The 25,606-nt window shown below is 40.0% G+C and overlaps 1 protein-coding gene across 6 annotated transcripts in view; it reads right to left on the bottom strand.

Moving 5' to 3' along the window:
* RABGAP1L (RAB GTPase activating protein 1 like) overlaps positions 1-25,606 on the bottom strand; it is a 208,717-nt gene that overhangs the window by 172,413 nt on the left and 10,698 nt on the right. For 3 of the 6 annotated variants that reach the window (XM_021404048.1, XM_021404051.1, XM_021404054.1), the window contains exons 2-11: positions 18,498-18,662; positions 16,403-16,595; positions 15,289-15,499; positions 13,553-13,727; positions 13,185-13,345; positions 12,291-12,401; positions 7,728-7,794; positions 5,751-5,853; positions 4,170-4,336; positions 162-306 (exon numbers count right to left, since the gene is read on the bottom strand). In XM_021404048.1, the coding sequence (XP_021259723.1) occupies positions 162-306; positions 4,170-4,336; positions 5,751-5,853; positions 7,728-7,794; positions 12,291-12,401; positions 13,185-13,345; positions 13,553-13,727; positions 15,289-15,499; positions 16,403-16,595; positions 18,498-18,632 (1,468 nt within the window). In that variant the 5' untranslated portion in view covers positions 18,633-18,662. Of the gene's footprint in view, positions 1-161; positions 307-4,169; positions 4,337-5,750; positions 5,854-7,727; positions 7,795-12,290; positions 12,402-13,184; positions 13,346-13,552; positions 13,728-15,288; positions 15,500-16,402; positions 16,596-18,497; positions 18,663-22,214; positions 22,600-25,606 lie in introns of those variants that run through there. The other 3 variants (XM_021404050.1, XM_021404053.1, XM_021404052.1) reach the window with 3 other exon arrangements.

A 25,606-nucleotide genomic window follows, 5' to 3' on the forward strand; every position in this document is an offset into this window, starting at 1 on the left:
TGGTGTTGCTCAAACTGCTGCTAGAAGAAAGTTATGTGAGCTTGCTGCCCAGAACAGCTGTATTTCTATTAGACACAAATAGGAAGACTTAAATGAGTAAATGATCAGCAAAAGTATAACAGCACTATCTGCGGAGACTGTGAGTGCTTATTTATTCTTACCTTCTTCTGCCTCATCCTCCTGGGATGATACAGGCCCTCCTCCACTTGTTGGGCTGAGCAGTTGTTCTTCTCTTGCAGATTCTCTTTGTAGACTGGCAACTTCATAAATGGGATCCCCAGCACTGGTGTGGCTTTTTCCTTCAGACTAAAACAAAACATGTGCATTTATTAGGATCTCCCTGTTGACGAATACAACTCTAATGGCATGCCAAAATCAAACCGAAACACACAAATTTCGTATCACATATTCCCTCAGGTTCCCTTGCAATGGCATATGTAGGCTGGCTGTAATGTACAGTTCTGTTTCTCTTTTGAGGCTTATAGCCCAAAGATGCAAACAAAACTGCATTATTTCCAATGCTGCTTCTTAGCTTCCAATGTAATTATCATGCTGAACTACGATAAAAAAGCTTTCCCATTTAAATATAGGGATGAGGGCAAGGAGAAACTGCAGCAAAATAAGAGGAGACGACAAGCAGGAAAAACAAGCAGAGTGACTGACATCCACACAGAAACAGGAATCAGCTGCCTTAGAGGAAAAAGCCATGTTAAAGGTTTTACTAGGTAAAGAGAAAACTAAGGAAACAACAAAACCTCATGCTTTTTGAAAGCCATCAACTGTGGAAAGTTCCTTACTGTTTTACTCAAACAAAAACAGAACCATTTATTTCAGAGTAGGATTTGTAATACATTCCCTTCAATGGGGATAAATATTGGCTGTACCTAGCTGCAAAGCTCATGTTTGTAGCCTGAGTTTTATTTATAATACATATGTATATATTACATACACATATATGTACATATACATTACATACACATACATATATATATGCTTGCATGGGTGTGTGTAGGAACTGCATATACGCATCAATCTAACAAATTAATTACCCTGGAAATTTGAGAGTGGTGCTTAACTATACAGAACTGAGGGCAGAACATTTTCCCTAGAAAGCACTTGGTTCTGTAACAGCAATCTTTTCTTTTTTAAATCTGCCTCTTTGGGAGTTCAATAACTCTCAGGGAAAACTACCTCAAAGTCGGGGAGCAGGGAGAAATGGTTTTAGTTTCACTTCAAGCTGGAAAAGCTCAGAATTTGATTTACATCTTTCACATTCAGTGGACATTCACATGAAAAGAGTTGCCCACATCCCCCTGGACTCAGCACTGGGTGTTTTTCAAGGAAAACCAACACTAGCTTTTCCGCTGAGTTACAGATCTGGAAACAATTACTATTCAGCGACATGCAGTGATTAATATACAGAGAATTACGTGAAATTGAAAACTAATGGTTATAGTAAATGAACTAGAAGCAAAACTGTGTTCTCTTTTGTTATTTGTGCTCTTATCTAATCAGTTCAAATAAGGTAATTTTGTGAGGATATTAAGAACATCAAATTATCCATGAAAAAAGAGAAGGAATTCAGTCTCAGAGTATACTTGATTGAAAAGCAAAACTAGGAAGGATTTGGAAGGCAACTTCATGACACCTTTGGCTGGAGATGAGCATCAGCTGCTGAACAGAAACAGCATTTCCAACCAGCTGCTGACAGTACGAAGATAGGCAGCTTCAACAGGGACTGCCTGCACTATCACAACATTCACTTTTTTTGCACTGAGAAATCCCACTCTATTTCAAAGACATTAATCATTCAGATCTGCCTCCTTTAAAGCTGATACTCCCTGAAGGAGACAGTCACGGCGCTCCAATTAGCAGCCAGTTTTGCTGACTGAACTTCTCAAAGTGCTTAACGAACTTTGGGATGAAAGCATAAATATCTTGCCTATTTTTTTTTTTATTTTTTTTTTAAGCATTCAGGAGGATATTACAGCCATTATCCCTGTTTGACTTTCCCAGAGCATTTTCATTGTGCAATTACAAAGTACTTGATTAAATTGATACCTCTGAGTGTTGTTCACCATCATTATCTATTTTGGTGGGAGTAAGGCACGAGGTGCTGTGGATTTTGCTCTAACATACACAGATGACAAGCCTTCGGCTCCTTGCACATGCTCTGGTTAACTGCAAGAGCCATTTGTATACAACACAAGTAACTCTGCACAATGACAGCATTATTGCCATGATTTTACATCAGAAGGCAAACTCCAGCACGGGATTCGTCGTCCTGCACAAAGAAGCCATCTAGCTTTAGAACTGACGTTACCGATACCAACATTCAGGTCTGCTTCAACCCACTTAAATTCAGCTGCCTTCACAACCAGCACCCCAGTGGCTGATCCCAATGCCACCCGCAAAGCTGTTTGCAAAGAAGCAAGAGTCCTGAGATGCAGACTCTTTTAGAGCCACGTGCAGGAAGAGCTACAGCAGCACGAGCTGTCCAGCCCATAACTGGCTGAATCAACAGCTCAGCCACCGAGATCTTGCCACCCATCATCAGAGCCTCATCTTGTAGAAAGTTTGTCAGGATTAAATACGTTCCTTTCCCTCAAAGAGATGAGTATTAAACAGTTAAGAAAGCAGTACCTCCAAATGCATTTTCCTTAGATTTAAAATGTAGATACTCAACATTTGCATATAACAGGGTTTTCTCACATTTCCTTGAATTCCAAGTTACTATGCTAATCTCCAGACCTACATAAACAGCATTTCATGAGATTTACTCACTACATGTTAAGCACAGCTGCAATCCTGCTATATAACACGAAGGCAGCCTGCTTTTCAAGACCCATTACTGTACCCCACAGAAAGATGACAAGTAAAACATCCACACTAGGCTCAGTAGAATTAAATCACTCCCCTTTGGTTTCATTAGTTAATGATGGATCATTATTCCAATACAAACGATACCGTTAGCCTCTGCTGTTCATTTTTTGAACTGAAACCCCAGCACAAATCTTTGGAGGTAACAGGTGAATGCTTGCTGCACAAGGATGCAGTTGTGCACCACCCTACATTGATCATGGGAAGACATACATACTTCATGCATTTCAATCCTGCACTGCTCACGGCACTGGGTCTTTAGCATTCTGTTCAGCAGAGAGCTATTCTACAGACATTACCAGATGAGATGGATACAGCATCTCTCAGTGCTTGAGGAAGAAATAAATGCACATTAATCACACAAGCACAGGACTGGGAAAGCTAACAGAGGGAATACACAGCTATGCATTAAGCTTCGTATTAACTGCTCCTCCTCTCCATAGAGCAGGGCGTTTTTTGTACACCTTCGAAGCTGAACTCCAAGGAACAGACAAACCAAAACATTTCAGACAAAGTAGTATGCAAAAAACATTTCTTTGCTCTTCTTTCAACGTTTCATAAGGTTACAATCACCAGTATGAACAATGCTAACGTAATCATTGCAACAGTAATGCCCCAGCCCTTCACAAAACCCTCTGATAGGGTAGGATATGAACATAGTGAAGGATATGAACATAGTGCATTTTATACATTCACCAGCAACCATGAGAATAAAAGCTTAACTTCTCCATGCATCTCAACTTGCTTTTCCAAATAATCTGCTTCCATTTCTCTCTTTTGGAAAACACAGAGAAACTCACCTTCTCAGATACTTTGAAAAAACTGTTAGCAATCGGCTAACGCTTTTAAACCACTGCCTTTAATTGATTATATCCTTATAGATGCATATATTTGGATTTTGAACCTTAGTACACAGCATTTCCCTTTGTTAGATGCTAATTACTCATTATGAAGTCAACTAAAGTCACTTCCTGATTTTACCAGTCAAATGGACTTGCTTTAGATCTCTGCACACAGGCCAGATTGTCTGAAATGACAGAGAATTCAATAGATAGGTTCAACCCTGTTTAAGCCCAGAAAGCCAATAACTTTTGATGTATCTAATAATTCAGTTTACAAAGAGCAGTGAAGAACGATACAGGCTACTTAATTTTATATTTCATCCTTCCAGCAACAACTAGCTTAAAGAAAAAACCTGAGATAAAGGTGTCAAGATCAGAAAGGCCGAATTAGAAGAGACAAAACGTTTCCAGCACCAGCTTCTCTTTAAAAAAACGAGCACACACTACCTGTTTCAGCTTCATATGGAAGGTTTCTGTGAAGGTCTTTCTGCTGAAGTACCAGAAGCGTTCGTTCGCAGGGTACACGCGCACAACAGTCTCCAGCAAGAACCGCACCGGTTCTACGACTTCAGTAACAACCATATCCACTGCCACCGTCATGTAGACACGCTTATCTAAAACACAACAAGTCATGGACAGAAAGAGTTGTCAAAGAACAGATTGCTTCAAACAACAAGTGAGCTCACACTGAAAACCCCTTCTATTAAATGACTGATTCTGCTGCACTCTATTTACTTGTCTGGCTTCCACAACCTACCTGGATGCTTCACAGAATGAGAGGATGCATTAAATACTGCACCAGTAAACCTGGTTATTTGAAAAAATAATAATAATCTGTGCAAACAGAAGCACACTGTCATGCACATAAAACAGCATTAAGAGATGTGATCCCTACTAGACCTAAGGAACTTAAAAACACGACCTTATCATATGCATGTGTAACACCACTTCTGAGACAATATACACCTAGAGCAAATCACAGTCAAGGACCTCCGACAGCATCATTTCTGCTAAAACCTCAGTAGCTCAAAATAACACTTTGGATCCTTGTTTATCTCCATGTCCATACTCTGTTGGTTACAAGGACTAAGAAGGACATGGAGCTGTTGGAGCAGGTCCAGAGGAGGGCCATGAAGATGCTCGGAGGACTGCAGCACTTACCCTACAGCAACAGGCGAAGAGAGCTGGAGAGGGACTTTTTAATAAGGGCATGTAAGCAATAGGTCAAGGGGTAATGGCTATGAACTGGAAGAGGGTAGATTTAGATTAGATAATAGGAAAAAATTCTTTACTGTCAGAGCGATGAGACACTGGAACAGGTTGCCAAGAGAGGTTTTGGTTGTCCCCACCCTGGAGGCATTCAAGGCCAGGCTGGATGGGGCTGTGAGCAACCTGGTCTGGTGGGAGGTGTCCCTGCCTATAGCAGGGGGTTGGAACTAGATGGTCTTAAAGGTTCCTTCCAACCCAAACCATTCGATGATTCTATGACTAAAAAAGTTCTACCTGCCCCTTTCCCATTCTCTAGGTCAGATGATCTTCACAGCAGCAGTGTGCAATGCTATTTTTTTCTCCCTTCATCCTTAAGCATAATTTAAACTTTTTTAAGTAGAGCAAAGTACACGATCAACCTGAATATGAAGCAGAAATAGTTCAAGCGTATCTTGCAGGTTTACAGTGCAAGAAAAGGATTGTGGCTTCTGAAAACATTTATCAAAAGTAGCAACCATCATTCTGAAACACAATTGATATCCTTTAGCCAGGAAGCACAGCCTTTTGAAATAAACAATGAAAATCAGATATTTTGAATGCCTAGGCTCTCGTGTTCTCAGATCCAAGAGCCAAGCAGTTTTATTGACAATTATTCACATTTCTATGTTACATACGCACATACAGAAAAGTTCTGTTTCTTGTCACAGATGCTCAGAACATGATGGTGTATGTACTCAGGCAAACACATCATGAATCCCAGGAGAAAATACATGCATCAAACCCATGTCATAAAAAAACTCACAAGTTAGATTAAATTACCTTTAGGTGTTTCCTCATTAAGTACTAGAAACATTGGTGCATTAGGATTCCATATTCCAGTAATTACATAAGCCTTCCCATCAGAGCTCTTTCCCATGGATTCCTAAAAATAAAAAAAGAAATAAAGGATTTCATTAGAGATCAAAGAGATTGAGCGTAGAGAGGTAAGACAGTTCTAGGAATTTAAGAATATCGTTGTGTTCACATTAGAGAACACAGCCCAAAGAAAGAACATGATATAATGGACTGGAAGATGGCATAGGAAGATGGCAGAGAAAGAAGAAACATTATATACGAGAAACTGAAGGCAAAGATAGCTGAACGTGCTTTTAATTTTTAAATGCTCTTTTTAATTAATTTTTAAATGCTTATTAAAATGGAGGCTTTTGGGGGGATGTCTGCCACTACTGTCTAAGCTGTGGAGATATTATGGGGTGATGGAATATAAGAGACTTCAAAAAATTAAACTAGCATCACAATATACACAGAAATGGTCCAGAATATAATCTTAACAGAGTAAGACCTTAATTACATCAACCAGAAGATCAGGTTAGTGTTTTTCACTCCACAGTTATATCCATGCCATACTTTCCCCTGAGTTGCTCAGGCATGGACCTTCTTGAAGTATGACAACAGTTTGCAATTCCAGTTCATAAAAATTTGACATTTAAAGAACCAAATGTCAGGACAATATGCAAATAAAGTCCAAAGAGCCACATATGTTAAAGTTAGTAACGATAGCAATGCCTCTTTATTTGCTTTAAGATAATCTCACAGCATCCATCTGTTACTTCCAGAAATATTTTTGGTAGACCTGCTAGGAACAGAGTGCATGAACTCCACACATGTACTTGTCCCATACTAGTAATGGTTCATATTTCCTGCAGTTTCCTTGGGCAGACCCTACGGATCCAGCAGGCCTGCACGGTAACCCCTTCATGGGGGAACAGGACTGACATTCTTACTCTGCAATCAGATCTCCAGAATTCACGGGAGTGACCAAGTTCTCCAAATTTAAAGAGGAAGAAAGGCAGTTGTAAGAAAAACACAAGTTTCCACGTACAACAAGAGATGATCTAATAAGCTATCACATCAGCAATTAAATAAATGTATGGAACTAGGGCTGGGGTAAAGACATGGATTCAAATATGCAACCCATACCGTAAAAGCATGATACCTAGATTAACAGAAGCCAATTCATTATGCTCTGTAACTCATATTCTATTCTACTTTCTACTAATCAAAAATTAAAATGTAACATCAGAATATCAGCAAGTGAAAAAGGTGCTAGAAGATAGAGACAGATAAACGTATTGAATACCAACAGCTAGAATCATCCCCACAGATAAAGAAGTGAAGAAGGCAAAACTGACTGTACAGTTACAAAACACCTGGGTGTAATGCTTGAGCACTTTTTGACTTGAAAACAGTTGTATTCCTGTCCATTGCATAAGAGTGAATTGATATTATCACAGAGTATCCTACTAACTCGCAGTTCTCTTTGGTGCAACTCACTGTAAGAAAGGAAAGCTCTTGAAGATAACCAACTGTTTCAAGCTTTGAGTAAGAATTTAAATTCAGATTAAGCAATTCATGGCAACATTTTCAGCAACCTGAATAAAAGAGCACCACTTCCCTGGTGCCCAAACACAAAAACAATTACTGGCTCTACATTTTTAGATAACATGATTAACAAATAAAGCTTGGTTATTTGTAGCAGCCAGCTATCAGCTGACGTAACCAACCAGTTTAACAAAAACAGATGCCACAGATTTTGTTACTAATTGAAATGTTCTGCCCATTGTGTGCAACATTTGTTTCTAGTTTTAAAATATAAAATCCAGGATTTAAGAAACAAAAGTAAACGAAAACAGAGGCAGTTTTATTTTTTGGGGGGTGCTTTTATATGGTTGGGGCTTTTTGTTTGCTTTTTAAATTACCTGTCTTATTGAAAGGATTACTAAAAATATATATTACCATGTCTAGTAAATGCATGTCACTGTTCTTCACATTTCTTCCAGGACTTAGCAGCATCCCGAAGCATCTGCGAAGTTTTATTAAGAAATATATATATTAGCATTTCAAAGAAATAACATTTTGCTGAACATAATGGCACAGCACCCACTGCTTCTAATTTAGAGAAAATCTTAGTAATTTCTTGCTAGTGTTATGGCAACACTCAGCAAACATCACAATATATGTTACAGAAGTGACAATAAAATTATTTTCCAGGATGAAGACAACAGAAATTAGTGTCTAACCTACGAACAATTAACTACTCTTAAAGACAACTCAAAACACTGAGTTTAAAAGACACAAAAAACTCCTCTACATAAATGAGACAGATTGGCAACATGAAAATAAATTTTAAAAATCGCTTTCATACCATTAAATTAAAGCAACAATTTACGTATTTTATTACCTAGCTTCACAGATCCTTAAAAATACCAATTTGCTCTGGTCTTACACTTTTGTCTGTTGTTTTTTTGTTTGTTTTTTTAATATCTGATCTTCCGTATTTTAGAGATGCAAGGATTCTTTGCAGTCACAACTTACAGCCCTCAAATGTTCCACCATGAATCGCTGTGACAACTTCTGATTAGAATGAGATGTAAAAAAAAAAAAAAACACCACCATAGAGCCATCATTCCCCCCATTGTAGAGTATTAATCCAGTACAAACCAGCTTCAATTTTGCCCAACAGATTCCGTACCAGTCTCACTACCTTCATTTCACAATACTCACTGTACTCCACAAAGTGATCTGGCAAGCCAAAGCAATAGGCTCACACCTTTCTTGCCACGAGCAAAGATCACCTCCTTAAGTTTGTGGGATGCTTTAATGTCTTGTCCCTTCTGTGTGCATGCCTGTTCTCTGCTCTCTCCTTTCCTTTAGACACTGGTCGTTTTTTCTTCGGTTTTATTACCATTTTAATAACTGGTAGCTATCTCAAGATGCATCTTGGATATTTACACTTACTGATCAAACCGTGGGATGCTTTATTATTGCCATTTTACTAAGGAATGCAAGATATTAAGGCTCACAGGAACCCCTACAATTGCCCACCATCTAAAATGTGCATATGGAAGAGTAGGAGGCAGCTTTTGCCTTAGAGTTTGCAAAACAAAAGTGGCAAAGGAAGTTTAATGCCCATTAACGCACACCACTGTGGGAGCACTCTGCCACAGAGATCACAGATCTTGAATTCCAGTCCAATCATTTAACTAGAAATCTTTCTTGACGTTTTTAAAAGTAAAATTGTAATTACAGCCTGAAACTTCCTTGATTATTTAGACTTTTGAACTTTCTGAAGTTTCTGCACATCACCTTTATGTCTCTCCTTTGAGCATACTGCACTATGAACAAATATTGAACCAAATTACATATTTATAGCATATGGTGCAAGCTGTCTAAAATGTTAGATCTCAAACAAGGCGAAGAAACATCAAAGCAATTGCATCAAGAAATGTTATGAAACATAGAGCTCATAGTTCAGAGGGGTTTTCTTTGAGAATTTTTCTTTCCTTTTGGTCAAGTTCTAAGCACCTCCAAGAACAGAGATTAAATAACTTCTAGGGCAATCTGTTCCAGTGCTCAGCTCCCTTTCTACCGATAACAACTGGCCTAACTCAGCAGAGGAATTTCCAGGGAAGAAACTTGTGTCCACTGACTCCAGTCCTTCCACTCTGCACCTCCAGGGAGAGGAGGGCTCCAACTCCTCCCCACCCTCTCCCTGGGCATCTGAAGGCACTGCAAGCAGCTCACGTTCTCACCTTCTCTAAGCCTCAACAAAAGCTGCTGCGTCACCTGGGCAGCTCAGTTACCCAAAGGAAAATTCAGATTTCACAGCAAGCAGAAATCTAAGATGTTACCTCAACAGTCACAAGATAGTAATGCAGACAGAATAGTTTCACGGCTTTCAAGCAAAAACACCATCATGAACAGCAGCAAAGAAAACAGTAGACAATAATGAAGCCTCATCCATAGAGCACAATGCAGTGCCATGTAAAACAACTACGGCACAGATGCTAGGACTTGTACTCAGCTACGTGAGCAGGCTGCTCTGCAAGACTAATGAGACCAGGCAAAATGCACAGTGGACCAACTGGACCACTTTGTTCCTGAGGTAGAAATAGCTCAGAAGGAGATACAGTTTATAATAACAGAGTGGTCCCTAGCTTCTGGTAAGTCTGCTAAAGAAAACTACAGGCCTAAGATTCAGGGGCAGGCGAAATACCTGTGCCTTTCCAAAACACCAGCTCACTAGATCCCAGCCCTCACTGCACTTCCCTTAGAGGCACACAAGTTCTGATGCACCAGCCAGAATCTTTGAGAAATATGCTTCCAAAAGAAAGAGTCAGGAACAAGTAATTTCTGCCTCTTGCAGAGTAGATGTTTATGATAATCGGTAACATCCTGCTACTGGAAGAGTCAAAGCTACTCTTCTAAGTTGAAAAGACTAAAATGACTTGAAATGAGTTGAAGTAATAGTGAGCAACCTGCCAGTGCTCTGCACATCAATCCTATAGACACCAAGTCTAGGCTCTAATCTAAGGTACACTTACATAACTTGGTATGAGATCTCCTGTATGAATGGGAGCGTGCTTAATTTACATTTAAACACCTTTATCAACAAGAACAGAGGCGATCCTATTGCCTCTCAGAACAAAAGGCTGTTTGTTTCTTCACTCTCCAGAACAACTTTCTTAAACCCCTCACTTATTAACCACAATTTTCCTCTTGAACCCTGTAAACAACAGAGATGTGATATTCCACACAGTGGCTGTGAACCTGTGTAGTGCCACTCACAGCACACCACACAGGAGCAAACAATGCTTCTTTAGCTGCTTTGAGCAAGACAAAAGCAGGCAAGCCCCAGGTCAAACAGGCACCATGGGCAGAAAGCAACACCAGATGGCCTGGGGGAAACACCAACTCTGCCTACCCCAGCCCTAGCTGGGCATCACCTATGGCATCAGCAGAGGTTTCTCTGGAGGCTTTTTCCTTTTCTGAGACCACCAACACAGGTTTCGGAATGCTTCAGACTACAGGCCAGACTTCTCCAGCAACAACCAGATTTCTGCATTATAATTTCAATTAGAAATACTTTTGAAAACATGTTAAATAGCTAAGAAGCTCTCTTATGTAACATCAATTGATCTATTGTGCTTTTTTTTTTTTTTAATTCCAATATTATAGCTTGTATGTATATAAAATGACTAGCAAGGTTGTGTGTGTCACGCCAATTCAATAACTTACCAGCAAAGTTTGTGGTGATTAAAATAACATCCAAATTGAATCATCCCAAACACCATCAAAATTAAAGCTCTTCTCTAATGAAGGTAGTTTTAGGAGGAGACAAAAAAAAGAAAACCACGAAACCAGACTCCTTAAGATCCCCCAGAAGGAAGATGCTGAATAAGGAATATTATTCCGAAAAGCTTAAAGGAGTTCATCATTCATGAACTGAATTTTCAAGTCAACTTTATTTAAATTACAAATTTAATCCAAGGAGTAGCAAAAGAACAGTTGCACAATACTGATAAAATATTCTGCTGTATCTTTCTTGTCTAAAATTAGTTTTGTTTTTGAAAAAATAGCTTGAAAGCAAACAGAGATCGACCTTAGGCTAAACGAGCTTGTTAGTCTCCTGTTATCCTGAATTCTCTTTTCAATAGGACTGAATTCTCCTGTTGTTACTTTTTTGGTAAGATTGCCATCTGGTGGCATTTCCTCTTTTTAAAATACGAGATATTGAGAAAGAATTTTCTAATTTAAGCTAATGCAATACCTGCTACTGTTGTAGCAAAAGTCTTCTGTTAGTGAACAAATCAACAAACCACTACCCCTCCTGTGCATGGTCTGCTTTTTGAGCAACTGCCTTCCACAAAAGATCAAGTTATTTCGTCTGAAAGAATTCCCCCCTCATTCAGTTTCCAATAAATACACCTTTAGTCATCAGCCATAGCTGAGATCTTCAACCACTGCTTCGAGATAAAGACTGGAAGCATACTGGGATAAAAACTACAACGAAATCCTGGTCTTGAAGACTCCAACAAAAAGTTGCTTCTTCTAACAATCAGGTTGAGTCAAAATATGTACTATTCCAGGAAACAGACCCAAGTTTAACGTAGTTCAGACAACCCAGCTTGGTTACTTTCACAACACAGCAAATGGTGATAATGAAGGGTTACAATAAATGTGTGTTTCTGTGCTACTGAAGAGCAAGAAAACACAAAATGAAAAGTATATGAATGCCTTAAGTATCCCAGTAACACATTCAAGAAATGCAATTAAAATGAAAACAGTTTGCCTATTACACGCCATGCTTCCAAGACATCATGTTTCCACCTTGAAATCACAGGTATCACTTCAAGATATTTAAAATTGAACCATGCATCTGCAAGTGAATTTCATTATTCAATAATACTGTGTCACTGTTTTTCTTCTTTAGTTACCTAACCTGTAAAGCCAGAGAAGAGTACGATAACTACTGTTGTCACAAAACCATAATCTGCATTACTTTTATATGACTCTTACCTTTCAATGGCCAGTTCTTTGTTTGAGAGCTGCTGAACTGTAATCACCACTTTCTTCTCAATTCCCTGTTTAAGTTTGAAATATAACTTGTCTCTATCCTTTGGCACGGGGCTAGAAGAAATTTTTAAAAGTTTTTTTAGTCCAAAAAGAGGATGTTAACCAGTAAATACAGCAGAGAACAGTAACCCACTTAAACTCTTCATGGCATGTTTGAGAGACCTCACCATTTAACTTAAGTTAATAAACCAACACTGAAGAAAAAAAGCTATGGCTCACACTTACTATCTTAACTATCCAGAGAAGTTCTCAGGAACACGTAGGCAAAAATGCAAAGGGTATTTTGGTTTTTGAAATAACATATGTTATGTGTGCCCTATGAACCAAAAATCCATAGGGCATTTTCCCAGCATCAACTCTTATCATCAACTCCGTGCATTCTAAAAGTCATGTAACTAACTGTTGGGTAAAAAACATTTTGCTTCCCTGTAACGCTTGGAATTTTACAGCACTCTAAACTTTCAATGCATTCAGAATTCATTAGCTCACAAAAAGTCACTACAAAGAGTACTACGTCGTATTTATTTAGGAAAACTGATCTGACAGGAGTTTTCACAGACATCCCACCATCTTGTCCATTTGTACAGGCCTATCTTGAGCATTTCCAGCAAAAGATACATCTTTAAAAGAAGCTCATTTCAAAAGAGTGCCGATTTCTTAATCCTTACACAGAAAAAAATACAGAGAACAGTAAAAACAAAGCAACAGCTTCCTCCTTATAGTGGGTCTACTTATGAAAAGAAGCTAAATCAATTTCACTGCAACACAACAGTTGTGCATTCCGCAAGTATGCGCGATTCTAAAAGATTTTTCATTTTCCCACCGCAGTCAGATTACCTGAAATTTCCTTTCCCATCATCTTCTTTGACTTCTAAGGAAACACTGAAAGTGTACACATCACTGTCTGGAGTAGGAAGAACAAAGTCCTTAACGTGATCAGATGCTTGTTTGGAAGAACGTTTGAACGCTGTTGAGAAACTATATAAAATTCGGCTGACCTGCAGAAAAGCAAAAGAACCAGCAGTATTACAAACATTTAAAAATGAAGGAAAAAAACAGGATTGCTTTTCCCCCCCCCCCTTTTTCTTTTTTTTTAAGCTTTATTTAAAACACAAAGCTTTTAGATCATGTGTTTCATAACCACTCAATGTTTCCTTAGCAAGCTAACGTACATTAATATACGTTATACAATATTTAATACTTACTGCCTCTTTAATTTCACAGGAGAAAACGTGAATCTGGAACTCTTCAGTCCCACAGCTGCTTTCAGTAAATGCAAAGCAGTCACTCTCTGAAGTCCCATTCTGTCCACGCACACAAAACAACACCTTATAGATCGGAAAAGAGGCTATCTCCACATTGCTTGACTGATCTATTATTCTGTCAAGGAAAGGAACAGTGAAGAACAAAAAAAACTAAGCAAAACAAATAAACATACCCCAAATTGCTTTCTGCAATTAGATAAATACCTAAACTGATCTTACAACTAAGTATACAAGATGGACAGTAGGAACAGATAAGTCAGGCTTTCTGGCTGCAAGATGTAAATATTTTTGGTTGCAACACTGGCCTAATCTTTTTTCTGCTCCATAAGACAAATACAGCACCTCTATAACGTGCCATCACACTGACCATCACTGTTCCACAATCACTCCTGAGAAAACAAGAGCAGAAATGTAGAAACCACAGCAACTGTGAAAATAATTTGTACACAAACACCAAAGAAAATCAGACATTATAAAAGGATTTAAATCTGTTGAGGGAAGCACTATTTAGGGAGAACATACAGGACAGCAATGTCTTCCTAAATGCTTCCTGCCAAGCTAAGGCAAACACTGTGTAACGCTTTGGGTTATCAGTATGCTGGCTGCATACAGAGTCATAGTCTCACACAGGACAACTTTTGCCTCAACAGCAGTGGGAGAGTACATAGACACAAGCCCTTCCTATCTAGATGTAATTCAAACAGCTCTAAGGGCTCATTCAAAATTTTAAATTCCCTCCAGTGTCAACACGAGGATTAAAACAAAAACACGAAGAAAGGACTAGAAGTTCAGACAATTCATCAAGAGACTAAGGAGAAGATTTAAAATGGACCAAGAATCCAAGTCTCTTGACAAAGGAGGATAAGAAATTGAAGTCTAACCAGAGCCTGTAGGAATCTCAATTTCCAAGCTTAAAAGTAAAAAAAAAGTTGAATATCCCAATTTCTGGATGCAGGACCACTGTGGATGCACCTTTATTGCACCCTGATTAAGAACACTGAACTCTTAATTATTGGTGAAAACACCCTTCTCACAGGGGTGAAAAAGAAATGTTTCATGCTGTCTGAAGATGACAGAGCAGGCACAAGTGAGACTTGGCTTCAGCACAGCAATGTCCAGAAACATCTCAACCCCTCGAGAAGAATGGAAGATTAAAACAAACTCCTTGAGCTAATCCAAGGCCACCAGGACTACTACTGTCTCAGCATATTTATCTTGCAGGTGATTACATATTATAGAAATTGGGAGAAAACAGGCATTATTAGCTCTCTTTCCAAAAATACCAGAGATCAGTGAACAAGATGCTTGAGAATATTTGGCCCTAAAGCTAACAAATGGGCACTTGCTGATAACCAGTACAGAGAAACTAACCCTCAGAGTAATCCTACACCCTAATTGTGTCTTCCAGCCTCACACTTCATTTTCCTTGATTTGAAGAGGCTCAAATTATCCTTCACGCTTTAAGCGCTTCAAGAAGATGCCCACAAAGAAGTGAACAGGATCATCAGTGCAGTGCTTCTACAGACTGCTTCCTTTTAGAGGGTGAAGTATCTCACTGTACTTTACAGGAACCTGAGCCAGAAATCCAACAATTCCACCTCCCCCGTGAGAGTAACAAACCTCAAATCCACCTTCCACGTGCAGTACAAGTAACAAAAGAAACATTTACACGTTACCTTACAGAGCCTTCGGGAACATTTGGAACATAAAGTGTTACAGATAGAGGGGCCTGACTTGAGGATTTCATGTTTGCCATGGCACGTAGAGCTTCCGGCTCATTCCGAGGAGCAGACACCTTCATGCAACCCAAGTAAGTCAATTTGTTAAACAACACACTGTCCTCTTCCAAGGGTTCACTGGGTGAAGATGACCTTTGTGCAGACACTTCTGAAAATGAAGGAACTGTTACTTGAACTATTTGTTTTCACTTTTACATGTTTTTTTTAACGTGTCAAACAGCAAGAAATCCAAAGGCAACTTAATATTGATGTTATGTCTGTTCTAACACAGGTTTCCAAGTATTGTTTCGGGTCAAATTACCTTTTGATTCTTTTTAGCTGTTAAAAATGTTCCTTAACTTGTTCGCTTTGCTTACATCCCCAAATTTCTACTCGTTATTTCTGCATAAAGATGCTTCTAATTCTCTTCTCTCCCATGAATTTGCAATTTGTATAGAATTATATAAATTCAGATGTGGTTCACATTCTTGAGGTAGCTACGTTGACTGCATGAAGCCATCAGGGAGCTGGAGAAAATATAAGGGATATGCACTTGCTCCTCTAAACAGAGGAAGAGGAGCATTCTTTTTGGATTATCCTTTTGTATTTTTGAAGGCATTTTGACATTTTAAAAAAGAGAGGTGAAGTTAAAACAAAATCAGAAGCATGAATCAGAGTAATCCAGGTGGGATTAACTCTAGAGGTCCTTTCCATCTTAAACTCATTCAAAAGCAGAACAGGCTAGATTAGAGCTAGTTGAATCAGGTTGCTCAAGGCCCTGTTCAGCTGAGTTTTAGCTCCAAAAACGGAAATTCCAGATCTCTCCTAGCAATCTGCCCTCTGTTTTTTCTTATTTCTTTTGACCATAACCAGTACTTCTGAAACACTTAAGTCAAAAAGGCTGCAGAATTGAATGGATGTCAATAGACACGGTCTTGAAGTTTCTCATACTGCATCAGTACCACCTCTGTCTTACCTACAGTACACCCAGTTACCTGACACTGAGTCCTAACTAAACTAGAGCCAGAGACGAAACAATGGGACACAGAACAGGGGAACTCTTTAGAAATACCTGTAGTAGAAGGGTCTAAAACAAGTTGCAAAGATGGTTGATTTGATTGACCTGCTGAGCCAAGTCCAGATGCCTGGGTGCATGCATCACTGGAACCTTCAGGGAGAGCAGTGGAGTTGTTCTGGTCTTTTTCAGAATCCCTCAGTATCTCTTCCATTGCCTTCTCCAGCTGATCATCTCCATTTGAAAACACCTGTAAGTAGATTACTTTTTTCACCCCAGATATATATAGCTATGTATATGATTACTTTGACTGTTATCTTTCAAACACACAATCTTACTGCACTAAGAAATATTGCTAAACACAACAAGCTAAGCACTTGTAAGACTGTACCACATCACAACAGATCAACTACTAAAAAGAACTGATCAGGAAAGGTATCCAATATCCAGGAAACAGTCCGAGATCACTAGTCACTGAATATTTTCCTTCCTACTACTAAATACTAAAATCATTACAAAATAATGAGCAACAACCAGTAAGTTAATTGTGGGTTTGTGTTGATTTTTAATTATTTTCCAACTTAAAAGCGCAAAGATAAAAACCTAACATTTACTTTGATGTCAACTTTTTTTTTTAAAGGTATGCTGAATAACCTTATCATAAATTAAACAAAAAGCTGAGCAGCGTGGGTAGTTTAAATTACCAAAATAAAAATAGCTACATTTCTTTTTCTAAAAGTGACAGAATCTGTCTTCTGCAAGATCAGCACATTCCGCATAAAACAATTTGGTTCGCTTCCACTAGCTGCTCACGCCTTCACATCTAATCCTGTATTTCAACTTCCTCAGGTTCTGCTGTATGGTCTTGCAGAGGATGGCAGGCAGCAGAATGACATTCTTCTGACAAAAAGGAAGTCTTTGTATGGAGTCCTAACTATTTCTTGCATCATTCTCCATCTGTAGGACCAGTGCATCGCAAGAGAAATATCTTACTTTTCCCAGTGGAAAAACACAGCTGGGATGGGGAGGAAGAACACAGGATGCACAAGATCTCAGAGTCAAGAAGATTAACTCAAATATAACTTGATCCCATGACATACATGTGTTTTATCCCATCAAATACAACACACGTGTTCTCACTGCTAGTCCAACAACCATCCAAAACCTACAGACCTCTGTTAAAATAGCAGGTTTGTTAGATTCTCCATTCAAAACAAAGAGAGAACAGATTTTGTTACACATTTTCCTTACAGAAAACGGTACTTTCTAAATCATACCCAAACCATTTCAGTTGTTTTGCCAATTATTCCATGTATAGTAGGAAAGTAAATGTATAGCAATAGCCAGAAAATGGTCAGACATTCCCCTCCTCAAAAGAGTCATCCACAGATACAGCATTTCCCACCAAAAACCAACATAGCCAGTAATAAAGCTGCTTTATGGATTCTGCCTTCCAGATAGAATTACTAAAGAAGCAGTCAGTGTTTAATCCAGACCAAAATCATCACTTGTAAATAACTGCCAAACAGTTACAAAAGGATAAAATCATTGTTATCATTTCAAAGGGAACAAATTCAAATTCCCTTTGAATGTTGTTCCAAGTGGATCAAATCTGCTACATCAGCGACTGCAAATGAACTGGGGAAACTTGCAATTCACCAATCAGCTGTTACCCAAATACTAAAACATTCAGGCATTCTGTGGTAGAAAGCTTCTAGAAATGGTCTTAGACATTAGAAGGGAAACAAAACCAAGATCTACTGTGGTCTATTCCTATGCAGCCTAATTGTGTTCTTTAATGAAAAGAGCATTCCGAGGCTCTGATCCCTAAATAAAGATATCTCCTAAGCACTGATCTGAAGCTTATTCTTTGAAAAGAACGTGTTAGTCCCTTTATAATGTACAGATCCACAGAATACTAACAAAGCCAGTCCGTGAAGAAGTTACTAAAACAAAAACTGAACTGCCACGTTTGGACAGATTTCCTTAATCTGAGCTCTTAATTTCAGTGGCAGTGAGCATGGACAAAAACAGACAGCAAGATTCTCCTCAAGCACACACAGGTATCTTCAATTAAATATTTAAATAGGAAGTGGCTGGTTTTTGCTCAATATGAATTGCGTTACATATTTCAAATGAAACAGCAGTAAACCTTTAGCTGAGGCTTTGCATCTTTTCCAGAGGAGTCCTCAGGTTGCTGGTGAACCACGACAAATTCTTCATTAATTAACGTGGACACAGTTTCAGGAATTCTACTGGCTTTGCCAAACGATGTTTTGACTTCCATCTCAGGTCAGCAGTTTTCTGCCACAACCACCTAAAGAAGGAAAAGATATTAAAGAACAAGTTTTTAATCTGTACTAATATCTGAATAGGTTTAACAGGAAGTTTGTATCAGATAATGTAATACCTAAAGTAATATGAACGTACTGTTTAACAACATTTCTCTAATTTAATTGGTGTAAGAACCTCTAATAGCAAGGTGTTTTTTGGGGTATCTAATAAGAATCCCGTGATTGAACAGCAGAAATTATTATCTGCATGTATAGATAGCACCCACCAAAGCTCACCTTGGAGCTCCTGCTTCCACTGTGTCTAATCCTTCAGAGCCTGCTCCCTCCACCTCCCTAATCCCTGCCCTTTTTGCTCCTTTTGCCCTCATACAGACCCATGTCTTAACCACAGTCACCCAGGTTATGTGCAGATGCAAATTACCTGATGACTAGTTTTCCAAGAAGCGTGTGCTATACACATGAAAACAAGTTCAGCAATGCTATGTGTTTTCTCACCAGTATACTTATATCTACATGTGATGAAGCATCAAAGATTATACTAAACCACAATCACATTCTTCTCAGCAGTTTCTCTGAAAAGGTCTACAACAGTTAATCACGTTACTTACAAAAAAGAAAAAAAGAATTAACTGTAAGTATTACAGAAACCAAGAACAGGTTCTCTCTTCTCCACGCAGAAATAAGCCTAGGCACAACCAAAAAAGGGCAAAGTACTGGCATCTCTACAAGCTCATTTATAAGATTAACAAAAAAAACAATTGAAATCATTCTCGGCACTCTTGAATGAGGGAAAACTGTAGGTATCCAACACAAAGAGAGAATCATCTGTATTAGTGGGGAACATTTTCCCTGGACTGTACAGGAACAATGAGCTGAAGTGTTATTTTTAAAGCGTATCCATGTTTTTATAATTTCTCTGTTAAAAGAAAAGGTATTTTCAGATACTCTCAGGAAGAAGCACGTCCTTCCAGACATAGTGTACTTCCATACCAGTTTCCAGAAAACACTGCTCTGGCTCAGTGCTGCACAGTGCTTTCCTTAAGACACCAAGTCATGCCAAATCACCCAGAGCAGAGGGCAAGCCTTCTCTTACTGCCTCATTTGCAAGGTAGAACATAATGCTTACCCTGAAGCCGGACACAGGGACCTACAGTTCTGCTCAGTCCCCAGCTATTTAGTGCCCACCAAACCCAGTTTCACGCTGGGAAGATCAGCTGCAAAGCATCCCATGGAGGGGAACCCAGCCAGATTTGTACAGTGACTTGTGAACACGGACAGGTTTCCCTTCACATTGCCTTCACAGCAGTACCAAGGCACAGAATCGTGCCACGCTCGCTTCTCAGTTTTAGTTTCAGAACATGCAATCAAGATCACAAATGTAGGCCTACTGCTAGGGAACCACAAAAACAGCACTTCAGACATGCAAGCCCTTCTCCATTCTGAGCAAGTACTATTTAAGCCGGCTAGCCACAACAGGCAGTTCAGCAACTTCGAACCAAAAAACAAGTTTGGGAACTAAGCCAAGTTCAATACAAAAACATTTGGTGTCACTTTTGAAACCAGAGTCAATATGTTTTTGCTCTTGCCGAGACCTGGACTGTTCTATTTATGCACACCTCTCTCCAAACAGATTTTCCCTCTCCCAAACACAACCACAGTTTTACCTTTCAAGCCGGCGAGAGCGTTACGCGCAGAAATTGCAAAGTAACTAAAAAACTCAAATCCTTCAGATAACTAACTTGTATTACAGCACAGAAAACTTGTTAGGAGAGTGGCACTAGGAGAAAAACACCGAAGAGCTGCAATATTCAGAGAGAGGCTACCAGTTTGGATTGGCAGGGTGATGAATCCAAAGCAGCAGCTTGCAGACATGACGTTATGTGAGCTCCACCCAAACCCAGGTCACGGATTCTCCACTGAAGTCAGCTTGATTTCAGCGTTTTAATGCAGCTTAGCTCTAAAGGTCTTTCTGACACAAGGGACCAAAAAGAGATTTTTAAATATAAAAGACTGAGAATACTATTAAAAAAATAGATGAAGAAACTGTTTAATAAATATCAGGCTGTAAGAGCGTATTTATTTGGAATAAACAGAGAGTCTAACTCAAATCGAGTGCTAATTTCAAATAGTTCTTCAGTATAATAGCGGAACTTGACATTTAGAGAGTTCTTCAAAGGCAGTGGAAGAACATAAATATAACACTCCCCAAATACAGCATAATGTGAATAAGCATGAGGCCTGCGAGGACCTACAGCACTGGAGGAAACAGCAGAGGATGACAGCCAGCCCCCCCGGCCACATCAGCAGGAAGGACGCAGTCCCCAGAAGCCCCCTCCCCTCCCATTCCACCCGTGCTATCACCGGACTGAATGAAGACAACAAACAAGACGCCTCGCCTCTACTTTTAGCACATCTGCAGAAAGGAAGACTGAAAGATAAGCTATCTTGACCTTTCTTTGCATTTTAGCCTCTGAGGTTTCAATCAGTGAACCCTGTGCACATACACACTTTACGCGTAAGTGGTTCTACTGTATTGTCAAAGGACAAATGCCAGCTGCTGCACATCGCCAGCTCCTCTTTCTGCAGCCACATAGCCAACTACTAAAAGCTTTTTGTAGCAATATATAGAAAAGAAAACCACAGTAAATACACGTTTGTAAAGAGAAAATGATGATAATGCAACTGGAAAAGCATGCTGAGGTACAAAACATCCCCACGTGGATAAAGATAGTTTTAGGGAAGTTCCTCTTCCAAAACAGGGGAAGGAAATATAATCAACACTAGATGACTGCAGGGAATTGCTAATTCAGTTCAGAATTCCTAAAAGCATACCACACGCATTACTGTAATTATGTCTGATTTGCAAGTGACCTAACGTTGAGTGCAGCTCAAGCTTGACCCACGACACGGTGTGCTGACGCACCTCCGCCGTGCCGGCTGAGCAAACCACCACCCCAAAACCCTTCATTCCTTCCTTTCATTACAGCCAGCTCCAACCTGCCATCAGCATTACTCACACGGATGCTCTCCGTGCCATTTCAGACAAAACAAAGCCAGCCTGGTTTCTGCTTGGTCATCAGACACGAGCAGGCCAGGCAGTGAGCTCCTGGCCTGGGTACCCACATCTCCTCGCTCATCAGCTCACCCAAGTGACAAGTCTACAAACCCCTCAGGTCTTTTGCCAACACCACCTCTAATTCGAAACGTGACTCAACCATGATTTAAACAACTCAAGTTGATATGAGAATTTAATAATGTAACTCAGAGTCTCAAGAAGATTACTGAGGCTTTTCCGTCTTAAGAAGTAAGCTACTTAGAGCAGAAAAAAATGCACATTCTATCACTTCAGCTAAGCACTTTTGGAGAAAAGCAGTAAAAAGAATAAAAACCTCTCTTGAATGAATCACATAGTAAGGCTCTTTGGGGAAGGGAAGAAATAGAACTTTTTTTAACTTTATTTTTTATTCTTTATGACTAAGAGAGAAATGCATTCTGGACTTTCCAGTCACCTCCAGACAGCAGACGGTTATGTTATTTCCCTTCATCATTTGCATTACCCCATATTCAGTACTTACTCCTGTTTCACCCACTGCAGAGAGATGAACTTGAACTCCCCTGTTTCTCACAACAGGATCGGAACAAGTGACTGCCAGCAATTAGGCGTGCTTCTTGATCGCTTTCGTCAGAACACGCAGACAGGTATACAGCCTGCAGTCACGCTGAGTTTATTCCCTGAAGTTAGCAGCAGACATCCTGGAGCTGAACCATCACTCGGCAATAGCCACGAAAGAGGTTCGGTGTTTGCACTTGGTTTCTGCTGAAGCTGCATGTGACGGTCAGGGACAGGAAGCCAGCAGAAGTAACGCACCTCAGCTACTTCCGCACGAAGCCCGGAGGCTTTGTTCAGCTGCTAGTGCGGTTCAGTTTCAAATGAATTAGCATGTCTGAGGTGCAAATAAACCTTCTGTTCGACCAACGCCGCTCCAAGAAGAAAAAACACTGAGCAGATGGTAGCTACCCAGTGTCATTGGTAACTGCATCAGAGCCCAGGGTCAGAAGGGATCTTCCAGCAATGCCTTCAGAGAAGTGGTGACAAACTGTGTTTTCAAAGTTCCCTTCGCAGGAAGAAATGCTGGAAGTACACACTACTACCACAAGGAAGCGATTTCTGCATGAGAAGTCCTGAGCGGTCATGTTCTTCCCCGTGGAGAAGACAATTCCTCCTCCACACAGATGAGCAATACCACACAGAAAACGGCTCAAGAACCCTGCATCAATCACACAGGAGGAAGCTTTCCTAAGTTCTGCTGATGACAGCCAACTGTTTGACAAAGGGAGTGCAACTCCGAGGAAAAGTTAACACTTCAGCAAGGCTTTCTGACAAAGGGAGTTTCAAAACAACAGGTTTTTGAGATATAAAGTAATTAACCAGATTTACCTAGATCTAAAACAGAGGGGAGGCAATGGCTGAAGAAAAGCTGTTACTTTTCTCTTTGAGCTCGATCTTAGAGTTTTGGCCAACTCGCCTCGACTTCTTGTGGTTCGGTTCCCAGCACTTTGAGCCCAGGATACAAAGGAAGCCACACATACCTGGAATACAGTTTTCTGCAGGCCAGAAATTGGAACTTACCACATACACATTCTAGTCAGACGCCACAGCACCTCCTTCCAGTAAGGCACCATGGGTTCACTGCAGCTCCCTGCACTAGCTTACTCCACTGTACCGGAGGAGGGAACACGGGATGGAGGTGTTTCTCAAATCCCCCTCTCCTTAACTCTTCCATGTATTTCATACCAAATGTAAACTGGTGAAACCACAACACGAACATGAACACACACAGCTAGGTAGTGATGTGCACCCAGGGCACTGCTGGGCAGAGAAGCTCAGCCATGACCACCGGCAAAGTTGCTCTGAGTGGAGAGAGACTCAAAAGGGAGGACTCATGGTTTCGGATTGGATTTGCTTTGTAGTCCCGAGTGGATTCAAAAACTTCCTCAAACTGGTCCCCGTTAGCAAATATCAACATTTACATGAAGTAGTCCCCTGAAGCACATACCTGATATTTTGCATTTACTTCCAGTTTGTGTTCAACAAATATTTCAAAGTTAATGCTCAAGTTCACCATAGGTTCAAAAAAAAAAACAAACCACATTTTCTTTAACAAAATGCAGTATTATATTCAACAGGAAAAAAAGCTTAGATACTACTTGACAACACCCGTGAAAAACAAAGAAAAGACAACACAAAAACGAGCTTAATGTTGATGCATCTATTTTCACTGAGCAACATGAAACATGTTCTGAAGGAAAGCTTCCAATCTTCTTCCTGGGTGGTGGAGAACAATCAAATTCACACTTTCTTCCATCAGACAAGCAAAATCAGATCTTGTATTGAAGATGAACTTCCAAAGCCATCTAGTTCCGCTGATAACCTCACAACCAAAACACAATGCTGGTGAATAAACTCCACTTATTTTCAGAACAAAGATTTTCCAAGGGACTCTCTGGAAGCTTTCGAAGAGGAAGGTCCCACACAGCTACGCGGTGATTTCTCTTCCTCTAACAGATGGTTAAAGCACAGATGAATATTGAAAAGTGTAAGTCTGTTCCCTTTTTTGAGCCACTCAATACAATGCACACGAGCAAAAAGAGCATTAAGCTAACTCGAGAACACAAATGCTACATGACTCACGTTTCTAGTTCACACAGAGGTAACGTGCGTTTCATTCTAATTTCCTGCTTAGAGCACTGGAAACTGGGCACACACTGCCAGTGATACACACACAAATAACTGAATCGCTATCGCTGCTTCTATGGTGAACCATGGCAAAACTGTTACCGTAAATCCCACTCCGTTTCTCCAAATTTCACCAAAGTCACCAGCACTCTAATTTTACCCTTAATTTCTATTTCTCTTTGCGTCATCTTCATATAAGAAGCTGAACCTCTCTGTTCATACTAAGTGCTGTTTTACTATCCATAAACTGTTTCCCAGTGTCCTACCTCTGGCTGGGAAAGACAATGCAAAGCGCATCTGAGAAGAACAAAAACTGGCATTTACTTGCCTTACCGATACTGTTTCCTGAGATTAAAAGCAACCTAGCATAAAGAGATCGCTGCTGTATGCGTATTAAAATATATTTACACGTGTACGTATAAAGAAAATTCTAGTTTCCACGACAGCAATGGTAAGAACTCAAACAAAGGAAAGAAAGAAACAAAGAGTGACCACACAACCAAAAAGAAACCACACAGCTTGTTTTGGCAACTTTGTCTCCTCTGTGAAAGTGAACTTCTACTTAATACACCACAGCAAATAATTAGTCTGTTCACAGAGAGCAGACTGTTTTTAATTCCTGCACCGGGTGCCTAGATACAGAGGATACAGGAGGCCTCCATACAGACTGGGTTTACGTCAGTCTTATAGCCCAGGGATAGCTATTAAAAGGAAAAGAGATTCAAAAAGAAAACTACACGAAGAAGAAAAATGTCTATTCCGCTTCAAAAGCATTGTGCATCCACAGCTTACAAAATGCATTCTGAGCTGATCACATTCTGCACGCTAAGGCATTTATTATCACGGAGAGAAATGGCTTTCCCGAGCTGAAGTTCTGGATTACACGTAAGCCAACGAACTAGTTAAGCATTGCAAAGATTCCAGTGGGAACCGCTCAGGGAAAAGGACTGTTTTCATTCACCTCGAGTCTAGGCCCATCGGGGCCAAGAGCCTGCCAGCAGAACGGCAGGCATGCTGCGGAGCACGGGGACTCGGGCAAGGAAGCAGCTGACACTGACAGCCCAAGAGAGCAGCGGCACCTCTCCTCTTCCACACGGATCAGCAGCCACTGCCACCGCAGGCAAGAGGGAAGATGAGAAGCGTAATGAAAAGCAAAACCACCAAGGTGAACTCCTACAGTTTAGAACGCGTGGGGAGAAGGGCATCACAAATGGTAAATGAACTATCGGA

This window comes from Numida meleagris, chromosome 7, assembly GCF_002078875.1.
Source record: "Numida meleagris isolate 19003 breed g44 Domestic line chromosome 7, NumMel1.0, whole genome shotgun sequence".
NCBI lineage: Eukaryota > Metazoa > Chordata > Aves > Galliformes > Numididae > Numida > Numida meleagris.